This window comes from Leguminivora glycinivorella, chromosome 8 (assembly GCF_023078275.1).
Source record: "Leguminivora glycinivorella isolate SPB_JAAS2020 chromosome 8, LegGlyc_1.1, whole genome shotgun sequence".
In the NCBI taxonomy this organism is placed as follows: domain Eukaryota; kingdom Metazoa; phylum Arthropoda; class Insecta; order Lepidoptera; family Tortricidae; genus Leguminivora; species Leguminivora glycinivorella.
In genome coordinates, this window is record NC_062978.1 from 16,282,386 (window position 1) to 16,300,328 (window position 17,943).

At 39.0% G+C, this 17,943-nt stretch overlaps 3 protein-coding genes across 4 annotated transcripts; all 3 read left to right on the forward strand.

The window, feature by feature from the left end:
• Window positions 1-2,090: 2,090 nt before the first annotated feature.
• On the forward strand, window positions 2,091-4,520 carry LOC125229081. Its single transcript, XM_048133857.1, has one exon. It carries the CDS (start codon window positions 2,091-2,093, stop codon window positions 4,518-4,520), a length of 2,430 nt encoding a protein of 809 aa, XP_047989814.1.
• Window positions 4,521-4,724: 204 nt separating this feature from the next.
• LOC125229159 lies at window positions 4,725-8,396 on the forward strand. Of its 2 annotated transcripts, none has more exons than XM_048133946.1 (3): window positions 4,725-4,889; window positions 6,206-6,322; window positions 8,138-8,396. In XM_048133946.1, exons 2-3 carry the CDS (start codon window positions 6,241-6,243, stop codon window positions 8,365-8,367), a joined length of 312 nt encoding a protein of 103 aa, XP_047989903.1. In that variant the 5' UTR covers window positions 4,725-4,889; window positions 6,206-6,240; the 3' UTR covers window positions 8,368-8,396. The 2 variants fall into 2 exon arrangements, with proteins under 2 accessions (XP_047989903.1, XP_047989904.1); XM_048133947.1 differs by lacking the exon at window positions 4,725-4,889 and adding an exon at window positions 5,122-5,275.
• Window positions 8,397-10,486: 2,090 nt separating this feature from the next.
• LOC125229158 (signal peptidase complex subunit 3) lies at window positions 10,487-12,142 on the forward strand. Its single transcript, XM_048133945.1, has 3 exons — window positions 10,487-10,717; window positions 10,815-11,081; window positions 11,512-12,142. The coding sequence occupies exons 1-3, from the start codon at window positions 10,575-10,577 to the stop codon at window positions 11,639-11,641; spliced, it is 540 nt and encodes a 179-aa protein (XP_047989902.1). The 5' UTR covers window positions 10,487-10,574; the 3' UTR covers window positions 11,642-12,142.
• The last annotated feature ends 5,801 nt before the right edge of the window (window positions 12,143-17,943 follow it).

Here is a 17,943-nt window from a genome sequence, read left to right on the forward strand (position 1 = left end):
ACACGATTTTACTTTTCCTGTAAAATTTAGCATGGAGGCAACATTCTGTAATTTTTCGTTGGTAAACTTCGGAGATAAGGGGGGGGCGGTTTTTTTTACATTTTCCTTCAACATTCTTCTTTTTTTCTTCAACAAAAAAATTTTAGAAAATAGTTTTGTTATACCCCACTTGACCTAGTAACTTGAAATTTACAGTTTGCCCGCTTTCATTTTGGCCATTTTCTATAATTAATAATTATATATTTTTTTAAATAATACTTTACCACCCAGCGGGTTGTCCGGTACGTTAGGTATAGTCAACCAGTTAGGCCACTCTACAACCATGTCAAAATGACAAACAGTAAGAAATTTCTTAGTCTGATTCATAACGTCACTATGCCATAGTTCTACAGTGGCCTAGGGTTCCAATTGGTTGTCTGTACCTATCCGAGCAAAGTTTACGGGTGCCTAGCAGGTTCTTGGTGTCAAATGCGTTCAAAATTTAACTTCCTGTCTTTCTAGATTATAATTATAAATACGCATGGAAATAAAGTCACGGTATCCTGTGTCGATTCATGCCCATCACATCTAATCAGTAAGACTTATCAATTAAATATGCGATGTGATTCCCCTATACGATAACAAATTGACTCATCTAAAGATAAATATTGAGTAGGTATAGATACGTCGCGTCATCGGTCGCGCAACGAGTGCGCTCTTAGTGTGTGCGAAGTTAATTCCAAAATTAAAAGTAATCATGGCAAAATCCACTATAGCCTCGCTAGAAAACGTGATAAGAAAGTTCCTTAAACCGATAGAAAATAAAATCGAGAGCGTTTTAACAGAAATAAAGAAGATTGAAGACAGAATAATAGACGCAGAAAAAAGGCAATTCGTTTGCATAAGATGCGACCGACCACACGCAAGCGACTCTAGCCCGAACGGATCGACGACCGAGACGACGTGTGCAAAAAATCCTGTGACAAAAGTCGCTAACAAATCCACCGCTATCGCTACCACGAGTCGCGCGCGCGCGCTACCCGCCAGTAAAGACAACCGGCGCTGCTCTCTACCCGCCGTCAGCAATGTTGTTAACGACCAAAAATCAAGAAATGAAAATGACACGACAAAGACGTCAACAAAATCTTTAGCACCGATGTCAGAGGAAATAAACACAACATATAAAAACGCGACAATAACAGTAGATGAGGCGGAACAGGTCGATTCTATCTCTGGTCCCCCATGGAAAACTGTATCTTCCAAAAAAACAAAACAAAAGCGCATAGCAATAACCGGCACCGGACCAGAGGATAGCGATTTGAAAACGACAGAGCGTGTTAAAAAAATACATGCGTGCTTTTTCGAATACGAAACCACTGCTGAAGCAATAAAAGCGTACATCACGAAGAAGAGCGGCAATACGAAATGTACTGTAGCTAAATTACGCCTAAAGCACGACCACTACGCGTCCTTCGCGATAACGACAACACACAGCATGTTCGAGATCCTCATGTCTGCTGACTACTGGCCACCACGCACGGAAGTAAGTGAGTGGTTTCGCACCGGCGCCGGCCGCGCGAGGCGCGCGCCGACCCGCCGCCACCGCCGGTCTGCCGCCGGCGCCGACAACACCGACCGCCGATACGTCCTTGGAACGCCGACCGTACATACGGACGGTTAGAACTGACATCGTCACACTCTGCCACCAAAACATAAGAGGACTGCATGGTAAAACCAAACAGTTGGAAGTATTGTTAAATGACGAATTAAGTTGTGATATTTTAGTTATAACTGAACATTTTCTTAGAAGCCACGAAATACAGTCAGTTACGTTAACAAATTTCGACTTGATATCTTTTTATTGTAGACCCGTAATTGAACGTGGCGGATGCTGTATTTATGCCCGGCACAACATAAAAGTAGTAAATCGACCCGACTACTGTGAATTGTCCCACGAGCAATTGTTCGATATATGTGCAGTTTATTTGTTGGACGACGAAATTTTGGTAGTAGGGATCTATCATTCAAACTTAACTAATCATAGTGATTACTTGAAGTTGTTCGATAGTCTTTTAAGTAAAATTAATGATGAAAAACTAACGGCGATTATAATGGGTGACATTAATATAGATTTTAATTCTAATATATCAAGTAAAAAACAACTGAGTGATATACTGTCAGCTCATGGATTTAGCCAGCACGTGGAGCACCCTACAAGGATCGAGGGCGACAGTGCCACACTATTAGACCACGCGTACTCCAATATCCGCGACGGCCGTGTGTCCGCGGCGTGCGTGTGCACTAACGTGAGCGACCATCTGGCGCAGCGGCTTATCGCTCCTCGGCCCGCCGCCGCGCGCCCGACAGCGCCGTTGACGGTAAAAGGACGAGTCTATAGTAAAAATAATAAGACATCGTTTGTGAACGCACTGGCATCAATCGACTGGCAAGCAATTGTCAGCAAATATAAAGGCGATTGTACACGGTTCACTGAAGCGGTGCTATGTATACTAGTCAACCTTTTAAATATACACATACCAATAAAAAACACTAAGGTTCATTTGAGGAGCAAACCATGGATAGATCCCGAAGTTTATAATCTTAAGCTTTTATTGTTTGACTATATACAATACACAAAAGATAACCCCGGTAACTTTACTGTAGGCGACACCTTAGCCAAATTACAAATTGCATATAACCAAAAATTAAAAACTAAGCGAATGGACTATTTTAATTCGTTTATAAACAGCAATCCCAATAAAAATAAGGCAATGTGGAGGGCAATAAACATGGAGTTAGCGAGAAAACCACGCGAGCGCGTCGACTACACGGACCTGCTACGCGACACCGATGGGAAACCGTTTGCGTCGAAACAGCAGCTTGTGGACGCCATGAACCGCGAGTTCGTGAGCGCGGCGGCCGCGTGCGGCGCGCCCGCCCCGGCCCGCGCGCGCTGCCGCGCCGCCATGGCCGAGTGGCGCGAAGCTAGCGACACCTCCATCAGATTGTTGCCTTTTACGCCCGCAGAAATAGTCCTGATTCTTAAAACCGCGATAGCTTCTAAGAACAGCACAGACATCTACGGGCTGTCCGCTAGCCTGCTTAAACAGGCCGGTTGTGCGATTAGCTTCATACTATCGCATTTATTTAACGACTGCATGAAATCAGGAATATACCCAGACGGTTTCAAAAAAGTGAAAATATGTCCACTTTACAAAGGCAAAGGCCAAAAATCTGCCATGAAGTCATATCGGCCAATTTCACTAGTCCCCGGCCCGAGCAAATGCTTCGAGGTCGGACTTAATAGAAGGATACTGGAGTACTGGTTTCCCCGGAACGTGTTATCCGAATGTCAGTATGCTTACCGACAGGGCCGATCTACCACCGATCTAGTGCGAGAAGTGGTGCGCGACGTGTTGCACGCGCGCGAGGCGGGACGCCACGTCGCGGTCATCTGCTGCGACCTGTCGCGCGCGTTCGACACGGCCGACCACTCGCTCGTCGCCGAGAAACTCGCACACTGCGGGATCCGCGGACCGGCACTGAACCTGTTGCTGTCTTTTATGACCGAGCGAACCCAAGTCGTCGTCGGTGACAACGGGAAAATCTCATCTGCGGAAATGGACAACCTAATGGGTGTTCCGCAGGGATCTTGCCTATCCAACACGTTGTTCAGCTTGCTTCTAAATGACCTACCAGGGGCAATAAATGGAGCAAGTATATACATGTACGCGGATGATGTCACAGCCGTAGTGAGCACGTCATCTGCACGAGAAATAGAAGGAGCTCTTAACAGCGTCTTGGGGCAGCTGCAGGACTGGTTCATGTCGAATGGGTTAGCACTCAATAAAGAAAAAACCTGCTTTATAAGTTTCAAACTCAATGGACATCCGTCACAGAGCTTGAAGGTAAGTGCGGGAGATGTCCAGATACAGAATGTGGCACACACACGCCTTCTCGGTTTCCACTTGGACAGCGCCTTGGTGTGGGACACTCACATAGACGAGCTGTGCGGCCGGCTCGGGCGCGCCTGTTTTGCGCTGGGGCGGCTGGCGCGCACGGCCGGACGGACTGCAGTCCGCGACTGCTACTTCGCAACGGTCCACTCGCTGCTAACGTACGGCATCGAACTATGGGGCAGAGCCTCTGAGTGGCTACGAGTATTCTCGATGCAAAAGCGTGCAATTAGAGCGATGGCCGGAGTGTCTGCGGACGCCTCAGCACGTGAGCTGTTTAAAGAATTCCATATCCTGCCCCTTCCATGCTTGTATCTTTATCAAGTAGCCGTGTTCACGTACGGACACATTCACGAATTCAAGCGCAGGGGGACGAATCAGAAATACAGCTTACGTAGTAATAAGTATGAGGACAGGCTAAGTTCAATCTCGCACAAACTTGCGAAGACGGAAAGATCCGTATATTACATAGGGCCTTCCGTGTACAATCGATTGCCAGGCACTGTGAGAAATGCGGCATCCGCCCAAATTTTTAAATATAGGCTAAAGTCGTGGCTCGAAGAAAATAACTTTTATTGTAATTAAATCAAGATTTTTTCAATTTACCGCTAATATGATATTAAAATATATAAATTAGCTAATTTTCAATATAAAAAAGCAAATTGTAACAAATATAAATAATTAACATATTCTCTCACTGACTTATAACTGTATGTTACGAATAAAAATAAGTTTGTTCATTTCATTTCATTTCATTTCATGTAAGTATACTTTTATTGTTACTAGCTCAAAATAAGGAAATAATTGGCATAGTCTGGCCAGTGAGTCATTGATTCCAATTCACGTGGCTGGTTCCGCAGTACAACAACAACAGTGTGTTTCTCAACGCCACCTGTCAGGACGCGACCCGGCTGGCGACCGGTGTGCCTTGTCAGCAGCCGTTGGTCGCATCTTGTAAGTATACTTTTATCCTCTTGCCACCCAACGTGCAATGAGATGTACATTTGGGTTCATTGTAATTTTAACTTTCATGTGAATAAATAAAGTAGCATTTCTTTTGTCTCTAAAATTTTTCGAACAAATGAAACTCAACTTAATTTAAAATGCAACTAGGATCAAAATTCTCTAGCAACATTTTTGTATGGTGGGCGTTACGAGGTTATAGTTACTAGCTCAAAATAAGGAAATAATTGGCATAGTCTGGCCAGTGAGTCATTGATTCCAATTCACGTGGCTGGGTCCGCAGAACAACAACAACAGTGTGTTTCTCAACGCCACCTATCAGGACGCGACCCGGCTGGCGACCGGTGTGCCATGTCAGCAGCCGTTGGTCGCATCTTGTAAGTATACTTTTATCCTCTTGCCGCCCAATGTGCAATGAGATGTACATTTGGGTTCATTGTAATTTTAACTTTCATGTGAATAAATAAAGTAGCATTTCTTTTGTCTCTAAAATTTTTCGAACAAATGAAACTCAACTTAATTTAAAATGCAACTAGGATCAAAATTCTCTAGCAACATTTTTGTATGGTGGGCGTTACGAGGTTATAGTTACTAGCTCAAAATAAGGAAATAATTGGCATAGTCTGGTCAGTGAGTCATTGATTCCAATTCACGTGGCTGGGTCCGCAGAACAACAACAACAGTGTGATTCTCAACACGACCTGTCAGGGCAGGATTCAACTTTAGAAGGTCTCGCTTGCTCGGTATCATTATTACCTCGAACAGGTAAACGACTTACCTACGACCGCAATGCATGTAATTTTATGTTTTGAGTTGTACCTACAGTCGCCATCAGATACATAAGAGCACCCAAAATCGTTCCTGAGTCATGGATGTTTTCTATGTATATAAGTATGTGTATACATATAATTATCTATTTAAGTATGTATATCGTCGCTTAGCACCCATAGTACAAGCTTTGCTTAGTTTGGGGCTAAGTTGATCTGTGTAAGGTGTCCCCCAATATTTTTTTTTTATTTATATACTGGATATTTAAATCACCTCGGGTGGTCGGATGTATCTGGTGGCGATAGTCACTTTTTCTAGTGAATTTTTAAGACAAGTATTTTCAGAGTAATTGAGGCAAAATATTACCCCATTTATCCGACATCCCTATCTCAGACTTACAATCACAACAATACCTACAGCAAGGTTCGCGCGGCGCACAAACCTTCGAAATGCTTTTTTTTCTGCTTTACCTCTTAAGCGCCGAGCTGTTTCGATGGCTCTTGGATACGTAAATACACAAATTGACGTTGCATTCACAGTCGACGGCACATGGCCTGACGTGGAGTACATTTGGATGCACCATTCACTGGAAGCCTCGTGCATTTTGGGCCCTAACGATGTCTGCGCGCAGTATACGTACTACTTCAATGATATAGGTATGTATTTACACGCGCTCGTTACATATTATGAGCTGCGATGCCTGCATTGTAGGTATGTCTAACCTCTGTATGTTTCTCTTAGTTCATTTGCATCAAGATTATGTTTCTTTTAGTTGTCAAATTTCCATCTAGATGTCGCTGTACGGAGTGTCAAAAAAGCTAGATCGCGGTGTTAAGATTTTTCCGTGAAACGTGACGTCTGGCAGAAAACAAATCATAGTTATAATTTATTACCAGTTATACCTCTATATTGATTTATAATACATTATTATTTAGTCAAGTGTGAGTGTTTTCTTTTCGGGGATTTTTCTGAAAAATATACCAAGTACCTTGTAAAAGGCCCGTAATGTACCTCAGTTAGATTACATACCTCGGCCAGTAAAAAGTAAGAAACACGTAGGTATCTAATTTTCGGCCGAAACAGAGCCGAGGTCAACAAACATGACTGTGACCTGAAGCTTTCTTATTTACTGGCCAAGGACGACGACGGAGCCGGGAAGCGATAACTTCGTTTAGCGCAGCTGACTGAAATTTAACGCTTTCCGGCCGGAGAACAGAAACTAATAATTTTTTAATAGGTGACATTGAGGTATATGTACTACGTACTAGAGGCGACGTTGCCAAGCAAAAAACACTGCACATGCTGACAAATGCGCGGGGTGCGGGGAGCGGTTATTTACGCGTAGAGTAGGTCTACCACCAGATGTGACACATTATTATATTCTGCCTAACGGGAATTTTACATTATAGTTAAATACGGATATTCTAGTCAAACGTATTTATTTATTTACAACTTAAACAATACAGATTAATACAAAATAAATGTGCTGTATTTATCTTCTTCTTTAAAATACACAATGAACATATATATGTGTGGTCAGTTGGTAACCAAGTTTCCTCAGCACGATTTTTTTGGACAAAGCGTATAAATTGTTCCATTTTTTCATGACCAGGCCGAAGAAAACTGCAAAAAGTGAGCGTGCTAAAAATACAATTTTACTCAAAAACTATTAACTATATATATTAAAAAAAAAATATTAATTATTTTAGTAACATAATTAATGAAATAGTAAGTAGTTACTTATTAATTTTCCAAATAGAAATATTTATATTTCGCAACTCTATTAGAGATGAAACACATTACATATGTAGTAGGAACAGTGTAAATGGCACATCTGCGCGGTTAACTTTTTATAGTCTATGATTGCGTCACCAAAATGGCGGCAGTGTCGCGCCCGCTCGCGAGTTTGTAGAATATTCAATCTTAAAATATTATAGACGAGCTTTTTGTTTAATTTACCGATGAAATGTCACACCTTGGCTTTTATTTGATTTCCTCGAGTGATTAGTACAATTTTTAAACACACAAGAAGGCATTATTCACGTGGAAAGTAAATGCATCACGGCACGTCACTGCACCGCAAGGACCCGGTAAGGACTGACAACGTTGCGGTCCAGTGGACCGCAGTGCGTTGTGTAAAAATTCTCTTAGCAACGTCGCCTCTAGTACGTAGTACATATACCTCAATGATAGGTGACGTGAAAATCAGTAGATATGTGTAACATGGTAGGTAGCAAAATAATTTACACTGAACACTTGAATTCCTCACTACGCTCTGGATTTTATTTTAGAATGTCTCGCTACGCTCAGGATTCAATGTCCTTTGATTCGTTCAATAGTAACACCATCAATTACTCGTAAAAAGGTATCTCTGTAAGAGATATTACCTACACTTGAATTTTAGGCATAGAAAGACATTTTTTCGATGGCAATTTTTGACACGAGCGTAATTATAATAACTATATTTACAGCGGAAAACTCCACATACATGTGCACCAGAGCGGTCGACCAGCTCGGAAACTCGATCAACCGGGGCTGCTACGAGTCTACGAACGGGAGCTCCACCACTAGAGTGTGCTTCTGTCGCTCCTTACCAGGAGGCGTCCCCTGCAACAGTTCCATATCCACAGTAGTTTCGGTGTTCACGATCGTATTAGCCCTCGCATTAGTGTTTGATAGGAGAGTACTTCCAATGATATAGATGGTACATAATAAATAAAATGGTGGAGAGCTGAGTTGTTTCATTCCAACATTTCCAACCTTTTAAGACATATGGGGCAGTTATTAGTAGCAGTTTGTGGGCAGTAGGTATTTCGACCCTGAACTGCTGTCTAACTTCGATTTTGTAGGAAGTGTCCTTGTCGTTTCTTTAGGGTGCGCGCCCACGGGGGCAACAGTTGCTCGGCGACTTTCGTATTTGTATGAAAAGTTGCGTCGCCTCGTGTGCGCACTTTCATACTAGGCCATGGTCGCGACAAAAAAGTCGCCGGCAACAATTGCCCGTGTGCGCGCTCTCTTACGGCTTGGCAAATAAGAATAAGAGTAGAAATCAATGAGTATAATATTGGGTTGGCACAAAAGTAATGAGACACTTGGTTTACGTTTTATATTTTTTATTATTATTACAATACAAAAAGCTTAGTCGATGATGTAATCACCATTAGCATCTATGACTTCTTGCCAACGATCCGGCAAAGTTTGGATGCCTTTCGCCCAGAACTCTGATGGCTGTGCCTCGAAAAAGTTGTTCAACTCCACCTGTACATCATGGAAATCATTGAATTGTTTAACCCCGCAAATGTCGTTTCAGGGCTCTAAACAAATGAAAGTCTGATGGTGCGAGGTCTGGAGAATAGGGTGGGGGGGTATCGTCTCCCAGCCCAAGTTCTGCAGCTGTTGGCGAACGGTAGATGCGACATGAGGTCGAGCGTTATGTAGTAAAATTACAGTGGCTCGTCTACGTCGTTTTTTCTTGATAGCAGAAGATAGTTCGGTGAGCTATGTTGAATATTTGTTAGCGTTTACAGTTTCATTGTGTAATAGTTCATGAAACAGCATGCCTTGCGAGTCCCAGAAACAACAAAGCAAAACTTTTAAGCGGTTCTTTTGACTCAGCTTCGGTTGAGTTGGTGGCGTTTCTTCTCGAGGCAGCCAAAAAGCACGACGTGTATCGTTCTCATAATAAATCCATGATTCATCTCCCGTAACCAGATCAGTCAAAAACTCTTTACGTCGGGGTCGCAGCAAAAGTGATTGACAGATGGCGACACGGACTGCACGACTGGCGTCGATAAGGATGTGCGGTACCCATCGAGCCAAAACTTTTCGATACCCAAGCTCATGCAGATGGTATTCCACAGCGTGGTGACTGCAGTTAAGGGCTTCCGCTGATTCAAGAGTAGTAGCATCAGTCTCCTGATTTAAAACGGTCAAACCATCTTGACACCGTTGCATGGCAATGCAGTGTTGATATTGTCAGCCGCAGCCCGCGCACTGTGGCCTAACAAGTACTCGTATAAGTAAAGTGTTCGAACTTGTCGCTCGTCCATTTTATTTCAATCTAACTAAACCAATCACGAGGGCGGCTTTATATACCCTCACATTAGAAGTACCTAGAATGTTCTACAACATACTAGAATATTATCGAAAACAATTAACTTAAGAAAGGAAATGTATAGAGTTTTTCATGTGACAACTATTGTGTCACTTTTGTAATAAATATAATTCCGATGAATATTTATTTTAGACAAATTATTTACTGATTTAAACAGTGATTCTTTTATTTAGACATACTCAACCCTCTCCTGACGACGTAGTTTTAATTTACTTTTCCCCTCACTAGCTCGGAAACACGTGTTTTGTCCTTTAATACCAGCGGGTAAAAACGCATTTTATCCACTAGTGGGTAAAGTAATTTGACTTTGAATAAAGTCAAATTAACTGCTTTAAAATTGATAAAAGTAGGTGAATCTAGTAATAAAGATGATTTACCACCTGTGGAACTACTGGAAGCAGTGATAAACGCATTTTTTGCGTTGTAGTTTCCTCGCTATAATGAGGGGAAAAGTTTTGTGTTTTTGTGTTACACTCGGGTGCAAATGTATTTTACTTCTCGTGGGTTAAAAAACTCGCAAGTTCAGGATTCTATTCTCGAACCACTCGCTTCGCTCGTGGTCCTTTCACTTGCTCGTTTTTCAATTTCACACTCGGCGTTAAAATACAACTTTGCCCCCTTGTATAACAAATAACTATTTCCGAACGTAAGTTTATTCAATGGTTTCTGAACACACTTTCATGACGTTTACAATTGACGTGTCCTAAAACGTCAAACAGTGGTCGTTGCGGAGGTTAGCATTACAGCCACCGCTAGGAATTTATATTTATTAAATTTCAATTTAAACTGCAAATATGTATTCAGTGTTAACGAGAGGAAACGCTATATTAACGTATACTCTTAGCGTGCTAGCATGCTTAACTTTCTTGTGTTTTCTGTCTACATTAACTGTTGATTACAGAACAAATGCTCAAATGAACACAGTAAAAGTAGTCGTGTAAGTTTTATAAAATTTTATCCTTATACTTTGCTTACATGTAACTTGTGTAGTTTTTAAGAAGTGGCGATTCTATTAATGATTTGTTTGCTTACAGCAAGAATGTACCGGATTATGGAGTTTCTAGAGAGAGAAATGATCTGGGCTTCCTTACCTTTGATCTCAAGACTGATCTGTCCCATTTATTCAACTGGAATGTGAAACAACTGTTTTTGTACCTGACGGCAGAATACATTACTCCCAACAACGAGCTCAACCAAATTGTGCTTTGGGACAAAATTATTCTTAGAGGAGAAAATGCTGTTCTCGACTTCAAGAATATGAACACGAAATACTACTTCTGGGATGATGGTAAAGGCTTGAAGTAAGTAAGATATTTTAATAATAGAAATATAACCACAGAAATCTGATTGCTATAAAAATATCTCCTAGTAATTTTTAGGGTTCCATAAGTGAAGATTGACAATCAGCACCCTGTTATTAATTTTATACTTGTCTGTCTTTCATTGGGCTTTAGCTTTTTTTACGTAGTACTTTACATACTAGTCACATATCACTATAAACAGAGTTGAAATGTACTCTCTCAAAAGATATTTTGAAAAGAAGACATAAAATTTGACTTGTGTGTATTAATTTTTTTTTAATATTGGAAATATTTCTAAAACATACAAAACTGCATTATTCAAATTCAGATAGCGGTTCCTCATAAGCATAATATGACAAAAAATATTATAAAATCAGGCATAATACTGGAATTCTTCCAAATAATAATCCAAAATGTTGTATGTTTTCAGGGGTCATAACAATGTGACACTCACACTGTCATGGAACATCATCCCCAATGCAGGTTTGCTGCCAAACATCATGGCCCTCGGCTACCACTCCTTCCGGTTCCCATCTGAGTATACCCAGACCAGAGTGTGATCAACATGCAATTTTATTTTAAAAGTATCTCAGTAAAGTACTAGGATAGTTATACACCTCGGCAAATGTGCCTTTTCACAAATATGTATAGTCAAGGAGTTATTGATTGTAGATGAGGTGTAAAAAATTAGGAAAAAGTTGCCTTGGGCACATAACAACATAAAATCTCGGAAAAATGTTGCTAAAAAACGGAATCGCATGTGGCGACGGTATGATGGCTGGCCTTCTCTGTAATTATCTGAAGCTGCAATGGTGTGACTTAGAGATATTTAGAGCTCTGTGGCACACATCGCATATCCATCACCATGAAAGCACGAATCGTCATACAATTTACACCTTTGCACGCAGAAATGGTTCCAATGTGTTATGCTAAGCAATTTAACCCTTAAATGCATGAATTTTTCTTTTAACGAGATATTAATATATGTGATAGACAATGGTTTTCTGACTCTGGGAAAAATAATTAAAAAAATATTTAATACCGATTTTAATACTAAATCAGTGTTAGAAGTTAAATAGGCCAAAACTTATTTATATAAATATATAATTATTGGTAAGTTTTATTTGTGAAGTTCGACTACTATTAGAAAGGTACACTATTTGTGAAACCCCCATGATAAAATGTTTAAACATAAACTAATTACTAACTCCGAAAAAATCTGTCTAAATCACATACTAAAAATCGCCATCATCCTGTTTTTTTACACTTTTCCGCCATTTCATCTTTATCCTTAAATTATAAATAGTGAATCATAATATTATTTAATTTATTTTATTATTTATTAAATAATAAATACTGAATAATAATTAAGCTATAAGTGTGATTTTGGATAGCTACATATTGAGCCACAGGCCATCAAATATATGATGCATATATACATCACCATGCATTTAAGGGTTAAGCATAGAAGTCCAGATTTAACAGTACCTACTGTTAAAAATCTCATAACTGGATGTCGCTCAAACTTAATTTTTTTCACGGGCTTGAAACCCATTCCATAATACTAAGACTGCGTAAGCGCTAAAACAAACCTCTTCTATAGTAATAACTGTTATGATGTATATGCCACTTTCCCTTTGATTGCTCTCTGTAGCGGAAGAGGAGACAGATTGCCGAGATGCATAACAGGCTGTACTGTAAATGGGTGAATGTGGTGTGACATAAGATCATAAGTCAATACATGTTTCCTGAAAATATTGTTTTATTTAGAGTATAAGAGAAATGGCCTAAATGAAGCCAAATGACAGGGGTTCGAATCCTGGTAAGGTCATTTATTTATGGTGAGCACAGATATTTTGTTCTTTTTTTATTACGCTAATAAAATTACTAATTCAGACGATGGCGCGTTATTGCATACGCGCCATCGTTTGAATTAGTAATTTTACGTATTAAATTAGGTAACTAATCCTTTCTTCTCTGAATTTAATAAACTACAGATTATTATACCTAATTACCTAGTACTACTAGGATGAAAGTTTCGGAACACAGGACAGTTTTTTAAGAACTTTGAGCATAATAAAAGTCATTATAGCAATTTTAATTTTTTTTATATTATCAGATACATTTATTATCATTTTTGCTCTATATGTGTTGTCCTACAGCAGAAAAAACTAGTACATTTATATTCTATCATTGCTTTCAGTAAAAATATCTACACATAGGTACAAGTTACCAATCTCATTTGTTACGTCTTATAAAGAACCCCATTACTTAAAGTTTGTTGTGTGCTCAAATGCCACTCGTTAACAAGCGAGTTATAAGAAAATTTCTGCCAAGTACGACTGTTCACAATCACATGACTATTTTGTACAGGTGTAGGTACATTGTTGTTTGGCTTCAAGTCTACAATAAGGTTATTGTAGTTTTGAGGCCAAACAACAATAATGAGTTAACAATTGTTCTTGCAGCTACATAAGAGGAAAAAGAGCGATCGCTTCACTTTTTGCTGATATTAGAAGGGGTCGAGCGCTATCGTCTCGCGTCAACGCAGTATATGAACAGAAATGTGGATACTTGGATAGGTACTTAAGTCAGAGAACCAACTGAAAGTCACATCTAAAGTCTTATTTTATGTCTTATAAGAGTTATAATTATAAGTAATGGGATGAGTTTATATAAAACAATTTGTGATTCATTAAAGGGCTTGTGAATTTCAACAGGATAAAAGATCTTTATAGAGTACAATATTCTTAATTTGTCAAATTCAAATAATTACGCCTAACAAAATGTCCTCGAGACCACCAAATATGCATTTAAAGTTACAGTACAATTAACAATCTAAAATTTAATCTACTTGTTTATATATTTGTGTTTTTCCATAGTAAAAGGGTCCTATGCAACATCACATTTAATTTCTCACGCAAAAGCAAATGAGGTAATGTTACATTTTACACTTGCGAATCACGAATAAGTAGGTATGTTTAATATACTATAAGGCGAGTACACACAAAACGAGCCGCCTCGCGAGGCAGCTCGGTCGCCGAGGCGCATCTACAGTTGTCCTCGCGAGGCGGCCCGGTCTATGTGGACCCGTCTCTTGATTAAGAATACATCTCATGTTGATATTAGCAGGGGCACATCTACCCTAGGGTCAAAGGGCATGGCTTTTGGCAATGAAAGGTATAAATTGACCCTGATAGCTTTGCTGGTACCCATGGGTTGTTCTTAGGTTGCGTTCGACTTTTTTCTATGTTAGCGGACGACGAACCTATTTATATTCGCTCAAACTATCATGAAAAGGTATCACTCATAAATCAAGTCAATTTTAAAATTCTAATAATAAACGATTAACTAAATAGAAATAATAATATACATTCTTGATTTCACAATTTAAATCAGGCGATGATGTGGACTATGTTTTTTATAGATTCAACAGTATGGTGCAGCCAGCAACAAATAGGTTATCACGGTCATAGTCAAAAAAATATCACAATAAAAGTATGTTACCATATATTATGTTTGGCTACTTTGGCCGTCACTGTCTATTTTATGTTGACTGGACAAGGATACATAAGAGGACTTGTTTGTGCTCATAGCTAATACTGCCGCTGTCTGCAATCTACATTCCTGTGAATCAATAAGTCGACACATAGCAACTTGTTTTGTACCATGCTGGCAAACAGACATCAAATTTGTAGGTATTGATTGATGTTAACTATGATAAAAAAACATCAATCAAGTTTTGTAATAAGTAATTAAAATCAATACTCAATTTCTAACAACTAGATAAACGCAATATAGTCGTACAGCGCCATCTATATACGTTGACAAAACTGCACAAAATACTCGTCTCTCAGAAGATTTCGCACTATCAAGTGCGAAATCTCGCACTATTAAGTGCAAATTCTTCTAGGTCTCGTTAACACAACATTTTTTTTGTAGGTACAATCAATACATCTTTGTGCTATTTATCTGTATCAATCAAATAATTTCAGGTTTCTTAAAAAATACAAATGCTAATAGAATTAAACATACCTAAATTGGTCAGTTAATCAATGTCTGGTACAGTTCCTAGAAATAGTGCACTGAGTTAGTTCTTGAACCAAATATACTTGAATTTATTTCCTAATTAGTATAGATTAACATTATGAAAAGACTTGACTCTAAATGAATTTAGCATCTTCATATCAGCTAATTTAGGTAAGAATATTATTTTCCCAACTCGATTTGATTATCGAGCGTACTTTTTGGGTCTAAATATATTTTGGCTTGGCCAACTCCTTAACTACTGCGCTAAATTTAAGGTAAAGTACCTATTATAAAAACTTCTACATCACTCGTAAATGACAACACGTTTCGTAGCAAATGCCATTTGAAAAAGTGATCTGAAAGGTAGACTAATGCCAACATGATGGTAAAAATAAGGACGGCATTCATTACCATGTGCTTTTATTTGTCTGTGCCACTGGAAATGATGATAAAAACTATAAATGGCTATTAGTAAGTATTAATGTATAGATAATCTTTTATACCTAAGATTTCCAAATAATTTTATTCCATTAGCCAGGTCCACACAGGAGCGAGGCAGGTCACCTGGCAGTGTGCTCTCTCAGCAAACGTCCAATGTAGACGTGCCTCGGTCGAGACAGATTACTCGGCCGAGCAAAACGCACATGCTGCCTCGACCGAGGCACGGCTAAATAGCACAGTCGCCGCGCGACGAAATTGCTCGCGACATGCCTCGCTCTGTGTGGACCCGGTTAATTGGACACCTTACAAAACAACAAGAATCGTGGATAGAAACCACCGACACATGGATCAGAAACCTCACTACGTCCTATGAAGAATCCCTACTTCCGTCCTTCTACTTAATATGTCTCTAACATCAAAAGCTGACCTTACTAAGCCGCATGAAAAAATATTGCATATTTTAGGTAGTTAATTATTTAGCAATAATCACTTTATACTAACATCAGATCAGACATGACATCACGAAAATTATGAATATCTATGATTCTTGACTATCATGCTGCTTCAATCTAGGTAAATTATTTTAAAGAGGATTTACAAACGTTCATATTGAAACTGTGGCAATATCAGTTACCAACAGATTCAATATCTAATTTTCACCATTTTGTTACATCCAAATCTGTTATTTTATTAGTATTGATATTGTTCGACACCATTGAAGTCCAATAATGGGTAGGGTAAGGCGTCTTAATAGACTTGACAATAAGCAGATCCACATAGAGTAAGCAGCTGCGTGCGTCAAATGACCAATTGACCATATGGCTTGCCTCTGCCGAGGCAGCGGCCGCATAGCCTCGCGATGCTGATCGCCCTGTGTGGACCCGCCTAATAAGAAATATCTTTACTGACTAGTTTATAAAAAAAAGTTTTTTGATGCCATATGATGTTATGTTCTTGAAATTACCATACGTATTTGTATTTATATGTTACGGATAGTGGGTCCCAGGAAGTACTGACCTACGTATTATTAGAAAGAGGACCTTCTATATTAAGTATTTTCATTAACGCTATATCCAAATAAGCTAAATTAAACTAATTTCCTATGCATTATTAAGGTTTAATTAACATAATCGAGTATTGTAAATATACGTTATTAACATTTTGAATTTTCGCATGAGCACTGCACAAAAACCCGTTTTACAATTTTCGCATTTAGTGCCAGTTTAAGAAATAGACTGGGTTGATTACTCACATAATTCCATTATTACTACTAAAACAAGACTAAATTCCAATTTGATTAATGTACTTATTAAAAAAAGATTTAACTCAACAATATACTGGTGGGCTCTTATGCAGTACGAGCAAAAATCGCGGCTAACGTATATACGTAAGGCTACGAGATTGTAATTTGATTCATTACATGTACAATTGTACACTGTAGTGACAATTTGAGGAAGTATCACCAATTCACATCTGTCTAATCACCAGTCAAATTTTTGCTCCTGTATATGATTCCACCCAGTATAATAAATAAACCACCCAGTATAAAAAAATTGCCATGTGTGATTTCAAAGATTGATAATATGATAATGTTAATACTATAATTTACATATTTTATAAGAAACTTTGTTTCTCAATACATAGATTATAACATGAGCGATAACTTGAAATTTTACAATACAAATTTACTTCTAGTCTATTCAACATCAATACAACCAAAGGAGAACATAGCCACTTCTTTAGATATAATGTAGTTCGCTGTATTTATGTCACTCTCCTTTTATTTTGCAAAATGTGAAATGCCGATATCTGTCAAAAGACCTATTTTCAAAAATCTGTGTTTGTGTGTGTGTGTAAATTGATAGACAACCGAGACTGGTGTATAAACTCGAATACTCCGAGACATACAGATAAAAAAGTGGGAATATATGATTCAATCGACGAGAGTAACAGTTCTACCACTGCCAAAGTTTAAAAAATCACGAGATTATTATGGGCATTGCCTGCTTAGCAGAATCTTCAAGACTAAACCATACATTAGACATTATTAGACAGATTTTTAGGTTCTTGACAAAACATTTTATCATGTTTAACGCCGTTTAGAAACGAATGCTGATTAGGTGGGTCCAGTCCACATAGAGCTATAGGCATGTCGCGAGGCCATGTCTTAGCGCGGCAAACTGCTGACGCAGACATGCCGCGGCCGAGGCAATGAGCATATTTTCCTCGTTCAAGCGACCTGTCCCGAAAGAGGCATGTTTATTTTGGACGTTAATTTGCCGCGCGAATAAATTGCCTCTAGACATTTGGAAAAAAATCGTTACGACTTCGCATTTGTGTTCCATAATTTAGTCGTTTCATTTTATCTCGAAACCACGGCGCCACCTAGCGT